The sequence below is a fragment of the Cyclopterus lumpus genome, chromosome 22, assembly GCF_009769545.1.
Source record: "Cyclopterus lumpus isolate fCycLum1 chromosome 22, fCycLum1.pri, whole genome shotgun sequence".
Classification (NCBI taxonomy): Eukaryota; Metazoa; Chordata; class Actinopteri; order Perciformes; family Cyclopteridae; genus Cyclopterus; species Cyclopterus lumpus.
The window spans coordinates 4,443,552-4,466,078 of NC_046987.1; the positions used below are offsets into that span (position 1 = coordinate 4,443,552).

At 43.9% G+C, this 22,527-nt stretch overlaps 1 protein-coding gene across 3 annotated transcripts; it reads left to right on the plus strand.

Annotated features, from left to right (window-relative positions):
* Positions 1 to 912: 912 nt before the first annotated feature.
* On the plus strand, positions 913 to 22,175 carry si:dkey-16j16.4. 3 transcript variants are annotated; one of them, XR_004608909.1, is made up of 7 exons: positions 943 to 1,734; positions 8,747 to 8,828; positions 9,019 to 9,536; positions 15,071 to 15,124; positions 15,309 to 15,577; positions 15,825 to 15,915; positions 20,935 to 21,039. XR_004608909.1 is itself a non-coding variant. In XM_034525277.1 (5 exons), the coding sequence occupies exons 1-5, from the start codon at positions 1,666 to 1,668 to the stop codon at positions 21,058 to 21,060; spliced, it is 849 nt and encodes a 282-aa protein (XP_034381168.1). In that variant the 5' UTR covers positions 913 to 1,665; the 3' UTR covers positions 21,061 to 22,175. The 3 variants fall into 3 exon arrangements, 1 of the variants encoding a protein (XP_034381168.1); XR_004608908.1 differs by having other exon boundaries at positions 15,309 to 15,915; XM_034525277.1 differs by lacking the exons at positions 15,309 to 15,577; positions 15,825 to 15,915 and having other exon boundaries at positions 913 to 1,734; positions 20,935 to 22,175.
* The last annotated feature ends 352 nt before the right edge of the window (positions 22,176 to 22,527 follow it).

Consider the following 22,527-nt stretch of genomic DNA (forward strand, 5'->3'; position numbering starts at 1 on the left):
ATAAGGTACTTTTTTTTTCAATTCCATGCAAATTTACATTTGTACTACAATTTAGTAGGGACCCTTTTACTTACCTAATCTAAAAGTAACATGCTTATTCCACACATATACTTGTATGTATGGAAGCTTTTTCACCGCTGAGTCAATTACAGTTTGATATCTATATCCCAGGAGAAAGTAAATAGATTGGATAACATGACCGCCTTTCACCATGCCAAAAGTCAGGTCTGACATGTATTTCCTTCTAAAGAAAGTCCGTACTAATCGACTCCTTGCTTTTATTGAACATGGTTGAATAGTTCATGCTGTAGAAAGTCTTTTGACTTTGAGAAAAGGCCCAGGTGGAACTAATAAACTAATTAACAATGGCTCTATTTCATTAAAGTGTCCCTGAATGGAATTATGGAAAGCATTGGAAAGCAATGCCACCTAATAAAAAAACACAAGCAGAATATTTCTAAAGTTATCAATATCGCCTATATGATGGTATTAATTACACCTCTGCTTTTCATTACATGGCAAGTCTATATATATATATATATATATATATATATATATATATATATATATATATATATATATATATCTGTTGTGAAGAGTTGATTGGCCATTTAATTGGATTAAAATAGTCCTCAATAAAAATAGGGATAAGGCAACACAGCAACTTCTACCACTTTGACAGATGATATCATTAGTTAAGGTTATAATGGCTGCCATTTCACTTGATCAAAAGCGGGGGCTGTTTTATCAAATCACGCACATTTGTGTCCGCTGCAGACGGACATGCTGTTATTGTTTTTGGGAGTGATTATCCCGATCCGAAAAGAGGAAGCAAACGCTCGAGCCAATGTGGCTTTAACTCTCAGCCATCCTCCTCCGGGGAGAACTGTGACGTCACACGGAAGCGCAGCCAATCAGCAAGCGTCTCCGCTCAAGCTGGAGGAGCAACTCCGTGTTGTTCGCGCAGGTGGCGTGCAATTTGTCGCGTGTACGCGTGTGAGAGTGTGCGTGCGTGCGTGTCTGAATGCCAACAAGTTGAAATTATTATTATATATTTTTTTTTAATCATTCTTTTTCCCCAAAAGAGCTTTGAATTAAGCTACGGAAGTAAGCCGGGGCTCCGGTGAGTGAGGCATCTTTCAGAGCAGCCCGAGGAACCGGGGAGAGAGAGAGAGAGAGAGAGAGAGAGAGAGAGAGAGAGAGAGAGAGAGAGAGAGAGAGAGAGAGAGAGAGAGAGAGAGAGAGAGAGAGAGAGAGAGAGAGAAAATACTTTCCACAACAACGGCGACTCTAATGAACTCGAAAATAACAAGTTTTCTACGCGCAGCCGTTGAAAACAAGCCACATCTACGCAGTATAACGAATGCCGGCGTGTCCTTCTTTCGACACTAGCGAACTTACTTGGAGCGAAGACTGTTGCGGCTGCTCGCGCCGTTGTTGTTTTATTCAGTATTTGTAGTATTTGTTTTATTTTTGTATGTGTGGTTGGCGGTTTAGCAGTCAAGTAATAGTCCCGTGTGCCTTCTTTTTAAACGCGTTACGTCGCTCACGTTAGCTAATGAAGTCGTAGTAGCCGTCACGGTAACAGTACTACGGCGTAATTGTAAGGGATAAAGCCATAAGCTACTCAGAAGGAGGGGGGGAGGAGAAGAAGAAGAAGAAAAAATGCTAAAGACGCTGACGAAGAAGCTAAGAAGACACTCGCTCAACGAGATACATCCTTTCCAGCTGAAGGTAAGTGTTGACGCGAGAGCCGCCTGCTATTGCAACGCCGTCGGCTTGTAGTGCGACGTCCTCAAAGCGCCGGCTGTAGCTGTCAGTAAGTTACACCGCGGGGCCTACACGAGTACAGCTGCGGTCACACACACACACCAGCTTGTCTGTGGACAGCGTGGCTTTTACTTTTTTCTTTTTTATCTTGTGACTCCGTTGACTTTGTGTGCCTGTTTCACTACGCAGCTTAAATGAGTTCACAGCCTGCGTGACCTATGCCCGATGGGGGTGTGTGTGAGTTCATTAACACTTTCCCTTTCACACTTTCCCTTTCACGCGCACACACACACACACACACACACACACACACACACACACACACACACACACACACACACACACACACACACACACACACCATGAGACATATAGTAGACTGTACAGCTTCTCTGTTGTAAATTGCCAGCCTGTGGGTCCTTTATGTTTAAAGCATGTGTTGTTTGGAGGTTGTTGTTGTTTTTGTTTGTTTGTTTGTGTTTGTTCTGCTTCCAAGCACCTCGACCCATTCATTGGCATGCCTTACAGGACCGAGCCAGATGTTTTACGAGACGGAAAAAAACCTCCCCCTTGGAGATCCACGGTTCTACCAAACACACCAGCAAACATGTGGCGCGTCAACAAACTCTCCCACTCACAGATCATTCACTCATTGACTCTGTTGACACTGTAGTGCACAGTGTAAATCACTCTACGCTCATTTTCCAGACTTCTCTTCTCTTGTCTGTGTGTGTGAGTGAAGAGAAGATACTTGCGAAATTAGCCCAGGTTCTTCATCTACAAAGAGAAAGCTGGAAATAGTTGTGTGTGTGTGTGCGTGTGTGTGTGTGTGTGTACGTGTGATGTTAGCGAGGTAAGCTTATTTAGGCGTATCGGCCTGCAAACACTAGAATACCTTCATTGTCGTGGCTGCGATTGTCCCGACATGGTCGGTCTTTGCCCTTCCAATTTCCCCACAACAAAATCTGCGTGTGCTGCAATTGTTGCTGCTTACTGGATTTGCATAATGCCTCTCTTTTGGTGAGTGGAGGGGTTGAATTGTATCCTGCATGGGTCACCAACTTGCTCCGTCTGCAACAATGTCATATGGCAGCCATTTTGTGCAAAAGTGCACCGGTTCAAAGGCCTCGGCTGGAGGATGCGGGGGAAAGCGTGCCATCCCCGTTGTCTGCTTTTGTGTGTGTGTGTGTGTGTGTGTGTGTGTGTGTGTGTGTGTGTGTGTGTGTGTGTGTGTGTGTGTGTGTTGGTGTTGGTGTTGGTGTTGGTGTTAGTTTGCATGATGGGGAGAGTTAACTGTGAGTGGTGACTAGGCACTGTTGCTTACAGTCTGATGCTTGAAGATTTCTTCAAGCTGATCATTGTTACTCCGAAACTGATACTCAGACTTTTTTACGAGGAATTCCCTCTGTAAACAGCAATGGTTGTGATTATTTATTTTAATGTTTTTTTGACAATTGACTTTCTTTGTAAGTTGCCACCTGGTTTGGGAGGCTACTGAACCTACATTTACACAATATAGTGGATTGAGTCAGCCAGCACCAGCCAGCCAATCAACTTTGAGCGAAGGAAACTTAAAGGATCAACGTTGTCATGATAGAAACTTGAATACATCCAGTTGTTTGAATGGGATGTTTTCACTGCGATGTATAAAAGACAATAGAGAGAACCTGTTTAACTTCAACTTTACCTAGCTCTTAGAAGCTTATAATAATTTCCAAAATCATCTGTCGGTGCGTTTTTCAATGTTTACGCAAAGGTTATATTCACACAGAAAATCACTAAGGACCTACCCACCTTACGCTTTGGAAAAACACTGCAGTTTTCAGTTAGTAAAGTTTGTTTTCATATATATGACATCTTTTGTTCTTGTTTGGAAAACTGTTCTTGAAAAACAGACTTGAATATATAGTAAATATTTTGATTGAAAACAAAATGGTTGTAATGTTAATTTGTTATTTGCATACATCCCATGATGCTTGATCTGTAGTATGAAGTCATTTCTCAGTCCCATTTTTTTTTAAAGACAATGGTGCTTCATTATATAGATAGCTGAGATTGTTCTGCAATTTGTGATGTACAACACATGGGTATCTATCAAATGCAAGTGAATTTAAAAGGTGAATTTAAGAAATTATGTAAAATCGAGAAAAAAGACCTTAGACCCCAGAGGGTTAATGCAAATAACCGAAGATAACTACGTTTCTGAATAAATAATTGTCTCGAGCTGCTATAACAAAACAAAGTGGCTCATCGGCGATCTGTATCGGCGGCCAAATTCAGTGACTGGGTTATCTCTAAAAGTGTTCTGCCGGTCAGTTCCATGACGTGCAACCACGAGACAATACAAACAGTGAATTTAGGGATCAGTTGCGTTAGCCCTTGTCATTTTGCAACTGTGTTTAGCACAGTACTTCAAGTGTACGCCCTCAGGAAACATTGATGGTCCTGGTGTGAACCCTGTTTCCGTCCACATTTTCGTAAAGTAGAATTCTGGTTCTGGGTGATGTAGTTTTTGAGGATTTGTTGAAGTCGCAGAATTATTTTCGATACTGCCATCTTTTTCTTTCTTTTTTACAGAAAAAACACTTTCCCAAAAGGTCCTGATATGCTGTAAAACCGGAAAAGGCATCTTTCACGTTGTGAACTAGTAAAATACTAAAATGCGCTCTACCTTTTACCTCCTTTTACATCTGGGTGATGCGTTAGCATGTTCGATGTATTTCCATGTACATGCCCTGCAGCGATGGAGCAACGGCGACACACCGCGTCCTTGTCTTCTACACAGGTGTCTCTCTCTCTCTCTCTCTCTCTCGGTCTCCCTCTCCATCGCTAAAAGTTTCCATCGCAGAACGTTGGTTCCACATTTACGTGCATTAGTCAACATGTGGAGTATTCTGCATGCGGCCGCGTGCACCCTACCATGACGAAGTGAAAAGAGTCTCAGGTCTCACAGGCCCTGTTACAGTACCTATCCTAGGAGCTTACACTAATCAAGACTACTTATACTGTACAATGAGGAAGATCCTCTCGACTGTGAGGGAAAGAGCAAATGAACCACCTCGGACCCTGTGTGGTGTGTTTTCATGAGACGGGGGGGGGGGGGGGTGATGTGAGACAGTGTCCATGTCAGTGCGGAAGGACAGTGCAAAGCTGATATGTGTGCGTACGCTGTGACATTGCCATTGATCCAGCTTAGCAAGCTGCTCAGTGATGCAAGGGACTGACAAGGATTTCATTCAGATGTTCTTGACACACAAACTCTTTGTCTTAGCCTTTGCGGGCATGTAAACACAGTCTCGGTTTGCTCATGTGCCTCAGTTCTGTTAATGATAGCAGTCTGTAATTATCGCCTTAATGGTGTAAGACTCTCGTGTGTGTTAAATATAATGTGAATTAAAAATAAGATTTTGACGATTTGATTATTTGTCTGTTTCATTTTCTCCAGAAACAATTATCAACGCAGTCTGGACGTTACACATTGGAGGAAATCTAACATTTTTATCTCGCTCTCACTAATAGGCTATATATTTATATATTTTCTCTAAGCAAATCGTATCGCAGTCGATTTGCTCTAATGCATGCATCCAGTTTGCAATTATGTTTAGAATTGGACTGCATTGGATTGCATTGCATCATACGTAAGCATATCAATTTCAAAGATTATAAACCCTTTGGTCAGGTCTCGGACCTCGAAATGGAATTCTTCAGTACTGCAAAACATTGTGGCCAAAGTGGGAGGAAAAAGATGGAAAGAGCTTCTCCAAAGCTTGTTTGGTGCAGTTTTTTGTTTTTTTTTTGTCCCGCAGGCCAATGTTCTCATGGCTCTCATGGCTGGTAGCAGTCCACATCCTCACCTCATACACTATTTGAATATTTGTAATGCAAAGTTTACTAGTACACTAATGTGACAGCAGAAGAGAGGTGCATTTAGCTTTTCAAATGCCATATTCACATGTCTTTGGCTCCCCAGTTTGTTAACATTGTGAATGTGAGGCTAATGAGTCAAAGCGCACGGGTGAGGGTGCGACTGTGGGTGGTCCCGATTGAACATTTGATCGGGACGTGTTTGTGCCCCCTGGTGTTTACGTTGTGTGCACCCTTCCTTTGCACGCGGTTCCTCATCTCTCAGAGTACATGTGGGTCTGTTGCATTATGTTCTGCTTCAGTCTGGTGAGGAGCCAGTTTACTACAGTGAGCGCTGTGGGAAAACCTCTGGAAAGGCTGTATCCATGCTTAGTGTGAGGCAGCCCATCCAGGATGGAGTGGTGCAAGAGTTAACACAAAAATAAAATGAACAACTGGAAGTGACAAGAAACGTAATTAACACATCTTTGTCCTATGAAGAAGTTATATACATAGATTGTCATCTAATACATAAAGGTATTTTACATCCAGCTGCTAAACTAGTTCAACTTGTGATTGTGTGTCAGTGCAGCTGCTAGGTACAGGTCTAGGTACTCTTCAATAGTGCATTTAATGTATTTCAGAACATCCATTTAACAGCATATTTTTGTGCTAGAATGATGGCGATATAGTAGCTACTGTTCTTTTGTCTTTTGGGAGCACAATGTCCAACCATAAACTCAACGCCAGTGTAGTATATTGTAGCTAGCTATGCCAAAGCAAAAACCATAGACTGAAAAAACACACGCAATGTTTTTTTACACTGCCTAGTGCCTAACAGTTAAGATGCTATTCATAAGAACAATTCACATTCGAAAATCAGATGATGAGAAATCATTGAAAATTCCCAAGTTTTCCCTGTAAAATAAAACCCCAAACTTGACTGAGGGTCTTAAACAGTATGGGGAGCTGGTGGCACGGTTCTGAAGAGGAAAGCCAATGAGGAAGTGTCAAATGGTCATCGGGGGGCAAATGTACAAATCATTGAAGCAAACAATATAAACAATATCTTATATATAAAACATAGCAAGCATTATAAATATTAACACATTAACACAAAAAAAGAAAGAAAGTAAACAGACTTAACCTATTTGGTTTGGGCGATATTTGGAACAAAGTTATTAATCACTGATCTGAAAAGTTGTCCAGTGTGAATGTTGAGTAAATCTCCTGGGGAAAGCTGTGTTAAAATAAGTTTGATTGAAGTCTATGAGAAAATGACTCCCTCAGTAAACATTGTAAACATGAGTTTATGGTCTCAATCTCTAGTTTCTAGTTTTCTTCAATACAGCGTGATATTCATATAGTAAATTATGGTCAATTTAGAGTCAAATAGACCATAAAGCAGAGTATGCTTTAGGGTGGGGTTACAAGGTGATTGACAGGTCGCTACCACTACCACTACTTACTACTTACAAGTACTTAAGTACTTGTTCAATGTCCAGGCCTATAACTGAGACACCCGGTGATGACATCATATTGCGATAACTCATTAAAAGTCTTGCACAAGTGAGCGACACGCGTGCTACATGTCTGTTCTCTGATCCATCGACAACCACTGAGACGGCCCCTAAGGGGTGAGGAAGGCTGTCAGCTTAAGTCTGCACAGACACTGATGGCTGAGAGGCACTCGGAGAAATCCAAGCTGCTTATTCTAGCGTTTCAAACGTAAAACATGTCGGGAAATTGAGTGATGATCCCGATGAATTAAATGTCTCAGACTAAACTCGTGAACGGGACATGAGGTTTATGAACCACCACTTCATTCTTAGCGTCCCGCAGCAGTAACTTTCAACAGGATTTCAGCCGTTTCATGGATGCTGCCCAACAGTGATTCACTGGAGTGCACGGTGGAGCTAAAGCCCAGAGACAGCCGCTTGCCAAAATACATTTCCTTCCCACAGTTATTGCTCGGTGTAATTTTCCGACAGATTTCATGAAGTGACTCTAGCTCGAGACTCCTCGCGAGCCACCGCTTGCTATTTCTTTCTTTTTTTCTGTTGTCTTGAACGCTGGCTCTGGAATTGTTCATTGAGAATCTGTCCCACAGCTCTTGTACCCTCAAAAGGCAAGAAGGCTGCACTAAGGCCTTATCGAAAATATCTTAAACTTCTTACCTTGAAATTCTCAGGCTATGCACTTAATGTGCTGTTTTTTACCTTAACATGTACTGGACCACGAAACTTTATGGGAACTGGGACTTTTTGCAGTGTTTTACCTTTGTTTAGCGTTCTTTGGTGTCTATTCTGATCTATTCAGAGTGCCATGACATGTCTATTTATATCTCATAAATCCTACATTCTATGCTGATTATCTACATTAAACTACATATTCATGATGGGGGAAAAATGCCAGAATGTCAAAGGAATTTTAGGAAACTACATATTTGAGCTGCAGTGATGTTTGTGATGACAGGAAATGTTTTTGTTTTAAAACATTTGTAAGTACAGAAATGTATTTTATGCGATGTAGCCTTTTGATCTGTGAAATTATACACTGGAATTCACACTTGCCATGCATACAGTTTTTCCTTATTGGGCTCTAAGGCCCTAGCTACTTTCTCCCTTTTCCCTCTTTCGGGAAGAAAGGAAGAGTGTGTGTGTGTGTGTGTATGTGTGTGTGTGTGTGTGCATCCGAGAGTAGAAGGGACGACACGATGCTTGTGTGGATGCATGTGTGTAAGCACGCGCGCACACACAAGCACAGATGGCAGCTGCTCAGCGCGGCCTCTGAGTGGTAATTACTTAACTCTTCGCGCCGCGGTCTGCAGGGTATCTGTGTTGGTCTATTTGATTTCAAAGAGACACGCTGTAGGGGGGAAGAAAGTAGATTGGACTTAGACAGAACTGTGACTCAACTCATCCAGTCTTATTGTCACTTAAAGCATCTATACAGTATGTAGGGCAGCTGCAGAACACAGTTAATCAGCGCAAATTTTAACTGGAGAGAAATGATGGATGTCTTTTTTTCCCGAATTAACTTATACAACAAGTGTTCAAGTCTTTGAGGCGTTACCATATGGCATATTTGACCTACAGTATGAGCTCAATCCTTTTTTCTTTTTTTCTCCCAGATTTCTTACCATGGCAGTGGAGAGGGAGGGGAGAGTGACGACTCAGAGGGGGAGAACCAGGAGCTTGCCCAGATTGACAGAGGTAGGCGCCCTCTGTCAAAGCAAAACATTTTTTCACTGTAAATAGACGATGAGCCTCCCCAGCGCTTATTGATTCTTGCACATTATAATTAGACGTTTCAAGTCAACAGTTTAAATATGGGATTTGCGTTCTTTTGCAACCACGTCCACACCTTCCCCTTTGACATTTCCCTGTTGGTCGAACCCTCCAGAGAGGCGGAGAAGCTGTGCCCTCACACCTTTGGCCACCAGCCAGCAGCACAACCAGAGCCCCCTCTCCCCAGCTCGGTTACGACGCCTTCGCCTCCTCTTAGACGCCAATCTGGATCGCCACTCCTCGGAGGAGGAGGAGCTCGAGCGGATCAGCCGTGGCGACAACCGGAAGTGGGTGTCGGCACTTCCCCAGCGCCACGGCGACCACCACAGCAGCGCCTCCAGCGACGAGGAGGTGCGGGACCTCTTTGGCTGCGCGTCACCGGCTGCCTCCGCCAGGCCACTGGTCGAGCCGGGCGCCTGCCTGGCCGCCTCCCCGAGCCCCGTACTCTTCAGCTCCAGTCCGCCGCGCAGCCTCAAGCCACCCCCCATGCGCTTTCAGCTGCAGGTGGTGCAGCCGGTGGCGCGTCCCATCATTTTGACCCACTTTGACCAGTCAGCACCTTATAGGAAGTATCGGCACAGTTACGGCAGAGAGCCGGGGAGGCCGAGTCTGGATCTGGAGAAAATGCAACAGGTTAGTAGTCCAAGCTGTGGTTAGATACCTCTTAACTTCTTTTTTGTTTTTTCATTTGCCAAAATATCAGCGTTGCAAGATATCTTTGAGCACTGAGCACTTTTAGACAATTATTCTCCGCACGATGTTTTAAATTATTTTCTGCCTTATTGTGAAGGGCCCAAGCAAATAATCACTAAGCTGTTTGTTTCATCTAACTCTCTAGACCAGGGCTGTAACGCACATTGTAGTGTCAGGGCTGCTAGCTTGGCTTAAGACATTTAATCTGCAGTCAAATTATTACATAATATTACTAACCTAATAAAAATAATTTAAACATAGTGATTCGTCTCTCCCTCAGAGGGAAGTGAGTGAGTAATTCTCCGTAACCAGGGTACAAAATAAAGTCACCTAGCTCAATTTGTAGTTTCGTCTGTTACACCATATGATCCATTATCCTCTTTTTAGTCAAATTCATTTTCTGTCCCCAAATTCTTGAAAGCATGCACAGGATGCCGGTTCCTTTTTAAGAAACAACATTTCACTGTTAGTTATACAAGTATTTTTCTTAGCATTATGAATCCAATTTTTTCATGTGATTTGATATTTAACTGTAGCAGGATGTCTATCCCCCCTTGCCCGCCACTAATAGCTAATGTCGGGCTGAGTATTGGGCCCCAACAATACAATGATGCACTACTAATACTACTAACCGGCTACCCTACCCTACCCCCCGCGACACACACACACACACACACACACACACACACACACGTGCACGGCAAGAACAAAGTCTTCCTTTCGATAGCCGGACGCGCACCGCCACGGTGGTCTGGCTGGAGAGGGATGAAGGAGATGGAGGCACGGACGGCAGATGTCCACCCTCGATTTCTCACAAAGGCTGGCAAGCGAGGGGAAACGATGAAGGGGTGGAGGCAGAAGGAGAGGATTAAATACACAACAGAAAAACGACGGCCACTAATGAGTCATGGAGAAGCTGGTCCACTAATCATTAAAATCCAATAGACTTGTTGCCCCTTACCAATGGATGGGAAAGCGTGTGTGTGTGTTTTTTTTTGCAGAGATAGAAACTGCAGGTTCAGGGGTCCATATGTCCATGGGGTTTTTAGAGGGAAAGAACAGATGATGAGGGACAGCGGGCAGCAATGAGAGGGGTGTAGAGAAACAAAAAAAGAGGAAGAGAGTGTGTGTGCGTGAGTGAGTGAGTGAGTGAGTGAGTGAGTGAGTGAGTGAGTGAGTGAGTGAGTGAGTGAGTGAGTGAGTGAGTGAGTGAGTGAGAAAGGCTGGGGTACGCGTGTATCATCCAGTCTTTTTGTGTGCATCCTCCTGTCTGAGAGTTCGTTGCTGTATCCGTGTGTGTACGTGTGTGCGTGCGTGTTTCCACAGTGCAAGTGTGTCTGTATGTGTGAGAGTGTGCACACTCAGTCAAGTGGAATGGGAGGTGCTGCAGGGAATACAATAGGGGGCCTACAGAGGTAGCTAGCAGACTCAGCTCCAGTCTCACCATTAACCCTTTAGCTGGACCATTTCCAGCCACAAAGTCTGCCTCAACTTCTACACGTTGACCGCGTCATTTCTTTCTCATATGTTGTTCTGGAGTTTCAAACCTGAGAATCGAAGCTGACTTCATAAGGGGAAAAAACTCATTTAAAAAGGTGTCAAACTCAGTGGAATTCGGTGTTATATGGAACGTAGAGTCGTGCGAGACTGCTCTCTAGGATTGAAAAAAATCCTTTTGGAACCTCATATGAGAAGTCTTTTGTATTAGGAGAGAATGACATTTTTTGACATGCCTTGCGCTCTCATTGGCTGCAAGCTCCCCGACAGGTCGGACAGATAATTAGCCTAACGCATCGGTCTGATGGCGATGCCTCTTGGTCGCGTCTTCGAAACAGCGAGCGGCGAGCCAACGCCAGTTCGCCTCGGACATATTTTAAAAACATTGCTGTGATTGGCTTACAGAAACTGATTGGTTCATTCATCGTACACGTATCCATTTAGCTGACGCTTTTATCCGAGGCGACTTACAATAAGTGCATTCAACAACAAGAATCAAGAAAGTAACGTTTCTCCAAGAAAGCCAAACTACAAAAACACCATAAGTAATACAAATACCAGAAGTTAGAGCCATTCAAGTGCCACTGAAGTGCTAATCTGTTTTTATTCAAGAAAAGATGTGTTTTTAGTTTCCGGTGGAAGATGTAGAGACTTTCTGCTGTCCTGATGTCAGTGGTTCCACTGAGGAGTCAGGACAGCAAACAGTCTTGGTCTTGGTACTGTCGAGTGTTTAGCTCACAGTGAGTAATCGCTGTGAGACTTAGAGACGGACTATGAATGAACAAGAGTGTAAAGAGTGTCTTCCTTACTGAACTTCCGCTTGAGCTTCATTGATCAGCAAGCAAGGCTCCCAGTCCTCGGTGTGACCAACACTAGCTCAGACAGACGTGCTTCTTCCCAGAAACGAGTTCCACCCCGCAGCAGCTGTGATGGGTCCTATAAACCAACTATAAACCAGCCTCGAGTCATACATTTATTTATCCGTCTAATCATTCTCTTAAAAGCAGGGTTAAAAGGTCAAACCTAAAAGGTACAAAATATAACAATACACACCTGTTGCTCATAGCTGACAGTTTACATGCGGTGGCCAATGTGCTAGTTTACCATACTTCCAGCCAGTTCCCAAGCATAACGTGCATTATTTAAAAATACAGACTAAATGGAAAAAAAATTCTGTTTATTTGTTACAGTTTGAAAATGATCAAACTTTCTTGCAATGGGATAATCTCTTATATTGAACATCATGCTCAGTTTTTTTTAACTAAGATTACTGTTGTGTAGTAATGCATTTAGAAGCGTAGATTTAAAAAAACAATAAACAAAGTGATAAGCTTTAAACAGTGGTTATGCTATATAGCGCTCACCAGGGATTAGCCCAGATAAAGTAAGCCACAGCTTTATTTGTGAAGCAGGATTCATACACAATAAGGCCATTTAAATTCTTTAAATAAATCCTTGAAACAACAGAAGAAATGTGGTCAACCGTCACCGAGACTAAATGTTTAAATCAATCCCCCTAAAGCAATCACAAAGATAACTTACTCTTTGTATTTCTGATGAATAACCAAAACAAGTTGCTAGTTGTCAAGTCACAACCTGTTGGCCGTGTGTGTGTGTGTGTGTGTGTGTGTGTGTGTGTGTGTGTGTGTGTGTGTGTGTGTGTGTGTGTGTGTGTGTGTGTGTGTGTGTGTGTGTGTGTGTGTGTGTGTGTGTGTGTGTGTGTGTGTGTGTGTGTGTGTGTGTGTGTGTGTGTGTGTGCACAGTTTAAGAGGAGGGTAGTGTAGGGGTGAATAGAATGATTGTGCTGCCGTCAGAGTGGTGCACATGTGGGATGAAAAGCAAAGACAATATTATAACCCGATCATTGAGATATTGGTGTCGACTCGTTGTTCGTAGTAAATCAGCTTAAAACTGTAATGGTGTAACAAACTGGAACCCAAAAGCACGACTCTGAGAGAGAGAGGGGTAACAAAGATGATCGTCTTTACTTGGTACAGGCAGAGTCAAAACCGGGAGATCAGTCCGTGAGGCAAACAAGTCCAAAAAGGGTCAGGCAGAGAATCGGAGGTCAAGGCAGGCAGGCAGGGTCAGAACAGGCAGATCAGGAATATAGACTAAGGTAACGCTGGAGCGCTTGGCACGAAAACACAAAACAATCTGGCAGAGGACAAGTGCAAGTGAGGGGACCTAAATCCTGACAGACTAATGAAGGGATGGGCTGCAGGTGAGATGTGCGTGAGAACCAGGTGAAGGGAATGGATGATCAGGTGTGAACGTCCGGGTCTGAAATTAAACCAGCAAACAGAATGAAAACAACTAACATGACGGGGAATTCGTGGCAAAAACACTTAAATACAGATTTACGGCCCTTTTTTAAAGTGAGTATAATAATTTTTTTAGGATTGAACAAAACCATAGGCTGCGTAGTCTCCTTGACGTCACCCTGTAGGTTCCTTAAAAGAGCCGCTGTGAAGCTCCGGTCACGCAGTCGGAATGGGCAGAGGTGGGTCATTGGTCTGAGGCCCTGGTGACGCACTAGAACAGACCTGCTACAGCACCCACTCAAGACAACCATGAACTCTATTGTCTAACTTTATTCCTTAATATGTATTTATACTATAGCTATATAAGATTTAAACTGATGAGTTTTATACAAATGTACACCCTGAAAAGCAACGTATCCTCATTCAATGATATTTTATGAAGAAGTTACTCCTCATCTCGTGCGTTTCCCTAATTCCAGCAACACGTGTCATTTTTCAGGCGCATGCTCCATTTTTAAAATGAACTTCCGTGAACTTTACAGAAAACTACTCTGTTGAGTTTGGTTTGGCGATAAAACTACTGCGTTAGATTTCAGTGAGTTAAGGGCCGTAAGTAACTACATCTCGCAAGTTGGGTGACTAATAAATCAACTGTTCTCGTTCCAAACGGGGAACGAACAGCAGTCTCCTGGCTGAAAGGTCGCTGGTTATTGGACCTGTGCACCGTTTCTATACTCCCCTCGTTCAAGATTACAACGTGCACAACACTCTAAATGCGTTCCTGCGGTATCTACTAATTAGGTGGCATTCTTTTTCGTTGGTATAGCTACGAACGCTGGATGAGCACGGTCTGTTGTTATGAACGAGGATGTTAGCTAGAGAGTACCAGGCTGTAAACACGTTTATGAGCTCTAGAGATGGACATTTTAACATGGGGTCGGATTGACTTCCTATGTGGAGCCAGCCTCAAGCGGCCATTCGAGGAACGGCAGTTTCTTTTTAACTTAATCACATACAGGAATAACAAAATATAAATGAAATACAAAGTACAAAAGTTAAAACATTTTAAATCTGTGTTCAAGCAGCTTGTCTCATTGATCATTTAAAAAAAAGAAAAAAGATAAGAGCTGACAGGAGGTGAGCATGAGGGCATGTGCACGCCAGCTCACTCCCACATCACAACAGCAGGAGTCTTGTGTTTCCATTCTTTCCCGTGCTCCCTTCCCCCTTTAGAAGCTGCTTTCCCAACTCCAGACAATTCAAATGATTGTGTGGTCCCTCCTCCCCCTCTGTTTTTTTGGGAGTGGGAGACAGGATATTGCATAAGCGCCATTGACTGACTGTTTAGTTCAGTGAGACGGCTGGATCTGTCTCACATCCTCCATCATCCCGATGTAATGTTAATTGACTGCCGAAGCACGTTTGTTATTTTTGCTGTTTTTAATATAAAGATTTCTTGAAGTGATGGTTGTGAAATGGTTGAATTTCAGTAATAGAATTGGTTAGAATCAGCACTCACGTGCACATAAACATAGCATGACTTTATCCAGACGGTTGTGCTCAAGTGGTGCTTTGTGGGGTTCACAAGTGTGCTGGTTTTACACCGTTTTTGGATCGTCATGGACGTACAAAGAAGTGTTGTTGTTGTTGTTGTTGTTGTTGTTGTTGTATGCTTCTTCCATGGCTGTCATTGTGCATTCTTGTCCTCCACAGAAAATGCTGCTGAAAAAGAGCTGTGGAGGGAAAACGCGGACTATAAAGATTCGGGTGAGTTTCTCACAGTGAAGAAAAACCCAAACCCTCTTGTAGTATTTTAGTGTGACACATTTAGACAGTTAATTGTATGTTTATAAATCCTGTTGTTGGTTGCTGGCTGCCATAAAGAAGAGTTGTTCATACACGCGGTGTAAATATGACCGTACACATACACACACTTTTCCCTTTTATGCAGACCCATAATAGGCGGTCCAGATCAGCAGTGATAAGGTTGCAGGGTTTCCCCGGGCCCCGTGAACAGCGCGGCCCGTCTCGTCGCCAGCACCTTGATGTCCATCCAACTGCACGCTGGGACGGCATCTGGCGACAGCACTTGTTCCCATGCCCCGCTAGCGACAGAGCCTGAGACATCTGGGGGAAACCAACCCAATAGCACCGTCAGATTACTTGTGTTTTTTGCAAACAACGCCGGATTAAACCCCGTTTACCGCAGTGATACCTAGGGTATGGGCTTTTTTTGCTTGTTTGTCAGGTTTGTTTGATCTCTTGATCTCAACGGCCCTTTAAATAGCAGATCTTTCCACTTCTCCCATTACTGGTCTGAGAAGTGCACATTGAACCCGCCTAAATAGCTTTGTAAACAAAGATATTTCCCCAAGATTGTGTCCAGACTGATCTCCCCATCAATGTTTTTCCCCCCCCAAAACGCAACCTCCACTGCAACCACGCATGGGTTGGTTCTTGTTTGTAGTGGTTTAGGGGAGGCGTGTTGGAGGAGTCGTCGGGGACGAGCCTGGGCATCTTGGCACGGAGCTGGGTACTCCAGAAGGATGCGCAGTGTGGTGAGAAAAGTGACGTTATTATCACGTTGTGTGGGTTAGTGTCAGTGGAGCCTTGTCACACACTTGTTTATGTACACACACACACACCAACGTGTGACAAGCATCTAGGTTACTCTAATCCTCCATATCAAAGTACGGATGAGCGCTACAATAATTGTAAAAACTGATCTTTTGCAAGAGTGTTTGAGGAAGAATGAGCGAGTGTCGTTGAGAGACGGAGCTGAGGAGGAGGAGGAGGAGGAGGAGGTGGTAAAGTGCTGTCGGTTCCCCATGTGGTGTATTTCCAGGGATGAAGTCATTTTCCATTTATAGCCTGGCCGGCTGCTATCTGTTTAGCTCCGCTGATACATGGAGATATTGCTCATTATCCTCAGTTCTCGCCGGGTGTAGTCGGTAGTGTTGTTTTCCCCGTCAGTGACGTCTGTTGGCACTGGGTAGGTTCCAGTTCCTAGATATTTTTTTTAATTTCTTTTTCTTGAAGTGAGTACACAGCGAGTTCTTTGGATTGACGAGCCATTTGGAGGCTTGTGTTGACTCTCTCTACACTTGGTGACACCGAGCAAACAGTGATTCCACCCCATCCCTCTCTCTCTCTCTCTCTCTCTCTCTCTGCTGCCTTCCCGTACCGCCCTCTCTCTTCCCCACTTTTTATCTGTCCACCATGGGTTTCCTGGCCAGGATCCAACAGAGACACTGGATCTGGACGGGGCCCCGGCTTTGAGGCTGGATTCAAGCGCTCAAGCATGGGAGTTGTTAGAGGCGCTGAGGAGGTCGATGGTCCATGATCGTGGTTGTGTGTGTGTGTGTGTATTAAGTGTGGGGGGGAGGGGGGTTAATGTAGGAAAACAGAGCTCCCCCCCCCCCCCCTAGGGGTTGGAGTAAATGGCAGAGTGATGAGAGCTTCCCATGCTGCAACATGGCAAGAGTGATGGCGTCTGATTTCAGCCACCGTAAAGACTGGGCGGGGAGGAAGGTGAAGATTGATTGAGGTGAGGGAAATGGTGCGGAGAGCAGAGGGGAAAACTAAATTGAAGGAAAATGTGCCGCGTACCACTTTGATTTTTGATTAAAGTAAACTACATGGCTTGGATGTGATGTCAAGGCATTTGGGGCCTCAGGGTTAGGACAAACAGATGTTGAATAGTCTGACATTTTGGGAAATTTGCCTCTTACTTTTGACTTGATTGAGAAGATTAATACAACTCTCATACATCTGTGTTAAATATGAATCTAAGTCGGTTAGCTTGCCAAAAAGCAAATTAGCCGTGGATGGACCCTACCCAGCAGACATATTTGTCTATGGTGGAGATGTTGAGAGGCAACTTCTTACCAAAGCTTACTGGCACAGGCACACCACAAACATGCAAAATACCATCAGGCACTTGTGAAATAAGAAAGCAAACCATCCACGGAAGCGGCCGTTCCATTTTTATACACAAACAAATATTGGATCAGACTCTGTTTGGGCAGTAGAGAGTTTTAAAAAGGTCCTGAATATGAGATTTGGAGCATATCTACAGTATTGCCTCCACACAGCTCTCAACAAGGCGCCTGACTGATTGATCCCTTTGACCTTTCCAACAAGCAATGTTTATACCAATCACCTCACACAGAGGCTCTTGTTCAGGGCCTCCACCTCCTTCTCTGACCTCTTGGGGCCCCCCCCTGGGCCAGTGCCCATGCAGTAATCCAGCCAAGTAATAAACTGAACTCTTCCTTTAAAAGAGGTGCTGGTAACGCAGTGTGGAAACTTCCTTTAAATGTGCAATGTCAATCACAACGCAAAATTCACAAAAGGCACGTTTGTCTAACGTGACATATTAGATGCTGCTGATGTGTTTCCTGATCTTTCTAACTGCTGCTTGTGATAGGTACTTTCTGGACCTGTACTTTGTTTGACCCCACTGGGCCCTAAATGTCCGTCATACTACAGGACGACTCTGTGGGGATCGCTAACATGGACAGGGAGTCATCCTGATGTACGACTCTCATCCCCTACCCCCCCGCAGTCGGAACTATCTCTACCATATGGCGAATAGTCACATCTATCAAGTTTAATGTAACTCGTTCTTGGGCCACAGTTTGTTTTTCCCTCCTCTCATTTTTTGCTTGTTTATACAAACATTGGTGGATAAAAGAGCACTAAGTGGTCCTGGGAATTGTTGCTGTGTTACTGCGGCTCAGTTGACAGCACTGAATCCCCCAAGATGTTGGCTGAAGTCATAGCAACACCTGAATCCTCTCATGCACTGTTCACAGGGGCCTCATTTCATATGCATTGGTGACATTGGGTACTTTACCAGTGGGCACTCAGTCTGTTACAGGGACGTCTCACTTCTCAGAGAGGTGTTTGACTATGAGAATATACAGCTATCCATATAACCATCCATACATAGGATGGTTATATGTCCCAAGCTTCCCCCTACCTCCTCCTCCCCCTCCCCACCTTCACTGGAGAAAGTGCTGCCTCACTGCCAAATCCAACAAAGTCATTTCCTGCCGTTTCCTGGAGGGAGGGTAAAAACTGCTAATTTTAGACAGAAGTCTTGTCGAGCCACGAGAAGCAAGCTTCTGCTCGGAGGAGGGGGATGACTGAGTGGGAAAGCCATTTATCTTACCGAACCTGCAGTGCAAATGTTAAAAGAACAAGTTGCCGTGAAACAATGTTCATGTTTGGTTTTCACTTTTCTCACAGCCCCGTGACACGGCCACACATTTACAGTGCATCCGGAAAGTATTCACAGCGCTTCACTTTTTCCACATTTTGTTATGTTACAGCCTTAATCCAAAATGGATTAAATTCATTATTTTCCTCAACATTCTACACACAACAAGCCATAATGACAAAGTGAAAACTGTTTTTTGCAAATCTATTAAAAATAAAGAAAGAAGTATTCACAGCCTTTGTCATGACACTCAACATTTAGCTCAGGTGCATCTTGTTTCCACTGATCATCCTTGAGATGTTTCTACAACTTGATTGGAGTCCACTTGTGCTAAATTCAGTTGATTGGACATGATTTAGAAAGGCACACACCTGTCTATATAAAGTACCACAGTTGACAGTGCATATCAGAGCATAAACCAAGCCATGAAGTCCAAGGAATTATCTGTAGACCTCCGAGACAGAATTGTATCGAGGCACAGATCTGGAGAAGGGTACAGAAAAATGTCTGCAGCATTGAAAGTCCCAATGAGCACAGTGACCTCCATCATCTGGAAATGGAAGAAGTTTGGAACCACCAGGACTCTTCCTAGAGTTGGACGCCCAGCCAGACTGAGCGATCGGGGGAGAAGGGCCTTAGTCAGGGAGGTGACCAGGAACCCGATGGTCACTCCGACAGAGCTCCAGTGTTCTTCTATGAAGAGAGGAGAACCTTCCAGAAGGACAACCATCTCTGCAGCACTCCACAAATCAGGCCTGTTTGGTAGAGTGGCCAGACGGAAGCCACTCCTCAGTAAAAAGCACATGACAGCTCGCCTGGAGTTTGCAAAAAGGCACCTGAAGGACTCTCAGACCATGAGAAACTAAATTCTCTGGTCTGATGAAACAAAGATTGAACTCTTTGGCCTGAATGCCAAGCGTCATGTCTGGAGGAAACCAGGCACTGCTCCTCACCTGGCCAATACCATCCCTACAGTGAAGCATGGTGGTGGCAGCATCATGCTGTGGGGATGTTTTTCAGCAGGAGGAACTGGGAGACTAGTCTGGATTGAGGGAAAGATGAATGCAGCAATGTACAGAGACATCCTGGATGAAAACATGCTCCAGAGCGCTCTGGACCTCAGACTGGGGCGACGGTTCATCTTCCAACAGGACAACGACCTGAAGCAGCCAAGATTACAAAGGACTGGCTTCGGGACAACTCTGTGAATGTCCTTGAGTGGCCCAGCCAGAGCCCTGACTTGAACCCCATTGAACATCTCTGGAGATCTGAAAATAGCTGTGCACCGACGCTCCCCATCCAACCTGATGGAACTTGAGAGGTTCTGCAAAGAAGAATGGGAGAAGCTGCCCAGAAATAGGTGTGCCGAGCTTGTGGAATCATACCCAAGAAGACTTGAGGCTGTAATTGCTGCCAAAGGTGCTTCAACAAAGTATTGAGCAAAGGCTGTGAATACTTATGTACATGTTATGTTTTCGTTCTTTATTTTTAATAGATTAGCAAAAAACAGTTTTCACTTTGTCATTATGGGTTGTTTTGTAGAATGTTGAGGAAAAAAATTAATTTAATCAATTTTGGAATAAGGCTGTAACATAACAAAATGTGGAAAAAGTGAAGCGCTGTGAATACTTTCTGGATGCACTGTATGCTACGAAGAAGACAAACGAATGTCACTGACTCGTGAGGCAGCGGATCATAAAGCTCACTGTTTGGACGGTGTCACAGATCAGGGTAACACTTGGAGATCCCTGATCCGATTGCAGATCATTGATGATCCATATTAACAGATACAGATCCATTTGTTGTTGGATTAAATCAGCTGCTCTACAAGTCTATTTATTTTCAATAAACAATAAGAAATTCTTAATGGTATCCTTTGATTTTGTTCCTCATTTCTTCATAAAAAAACAATTCAAATGAGGAAATAAAAGATTGTATTTTTATTGAATAAAAAGATTCTAATGTCTATGTTGTTGTGAAAACATCTTCAGACAACTGGATTTATTCAAGTCACTACATTTTAACGAGCATTACATTTAAACATAAGGTAATAATTGAACTTTGTCCCAATACTCTATATATATATATATAGTGCCGATTGCATATTTGACTGAATATTGGTGGATAACGATAGTCAATAAAACCTTACTTCACACTATGATGGTTAACATGAAACTAATAATCAGTGGTTCACGTGTGTGCCAAACCATGACGGGGCTCCGTATGGATCACGGATGATGTCACACCACGGCCGCTGACATGAACTGAATTCACGGCATTTCCAAACCCCTACTGTCGGAAGGTCTGTTGCTCACTCGTGTCTCTCTCTCTCTCTCTCTCTTTCTGTCCACAGAATCTGACAGGCAGTCGACCTCCACCCAGGTATACCTACGATCCCTCCATCTTCAGCTTCCGCTCCTTGAGCGCGGTGCCCCCCTGCAGCCCGCTGACCCCGTCTGAGGACCCTCCCTGCTCGTAAAGGAAGTCCACCCACCGCCAGATAATCGTCTCCCTTCTCGCTCTCCATTCCCAGACGGCTGCTTTTTTCTTTTTGTGGCTTCTGCGGCGAGACCGAGGAGCGATCGTTCATGAAACCGACCGCTAGAAAAGACTTTTGTTCGACGGTCAAACTATTGCACACTCAGGTAATCCCACCCTGTAAAACAAAGCTGTCACTTTTGATCATCGTTCTCCCGGCGAGACCAGCGGGAACGTTGGGAGAACAAAAATGGGCCTAAACACGACATTTCTAAGGATGCTTCAGGTATTACGTACGTCTCTGAAAAAAAAAAGATCCTGTTACTGGATGATCCAGAAACAAACATGGACTGCGGGTTCAAAAGGTGGTACGAAGGCTGAAACCTGAATTTAGTTCCGGGTAAAATCAACATTCGAGGGAAATAATGCATGTAAGACAATCAAACGGTTCTGAGGGTTCCTCCTTTTGATGTGATTACTGGACATCTTGTAAGGTTCTTAGTAACTTCCTGTACTAAACATGGCAACGTGAGTCATCAGATAACTTGTTATTGGTGACACAAACATAGCGAGTGGCCACATTCGTCCGTCTGAAAAATACTTTGGATGTTTTATTGAATATGCAGATAAAACATGACGTGTGTGCAGTCGACTAGCCGACCTTTGATCTTTTTTGACTTAATGAATTTGTCACTTTTAGTCCAGGTCAGAGTAAAGTGCTTGTATCCTCTCCCGGCATGGACTCCGCCGTTTGTGCAGAAAGAGAAGGTACGCGTTGGTCTAAAGACGTACACGAATAGTTCGCCGCACATTTGGCAAGTGTAACGGGTGCTTTGTTACGCATAGCCTACTTGTAGTGTGCCATGTATTTTCCAATATTGTACCTCATTACTTTCTAGGTAGAAGAGGACCACACTGGTGTATCCAAGACGTCCCAGTCTCTTAAAATGCCTTGAAATCACATTCCTGTTGTATCGAATGAACGCACGGTGTAAAGCGGGTCCATGTCACCACTGTAACTGAGATTCCACCGAAGTGAATGTAACATTGTGACATGTTTTGGTCCATTGTTGCACAAAATGAATCAATAAATGCCCTGTGGCCTCGTGTTTAGGAGATCTTTGATTTTGATGAGTGTACAATACATATTGTGGCGAAGGAACACAAGGTGTTAAATAGCATCACCAAAACACCCGTCTTAGCCAATGGCGTGGTTGCCCCTACAAAGACAGTTTCTACTGGTTTGTCCTTTAATAAAATGTTCAAGATACTTTCCTTTAAGCTAAGTTTGCCACGCATGAATGTAACAAGCCTTTTATCCAAGTCACTGGATTCACAGCAATCTGAATTAGCATCTTCAGTGTGTATGAAAAAAAAAAAAAACTGGAACCCCAAGAAGTGCACACCAGAGGGGATTGATGGCGGTAATGTTGCGGAGAACAAATACACAAAAGTGTAACTCGCAGGT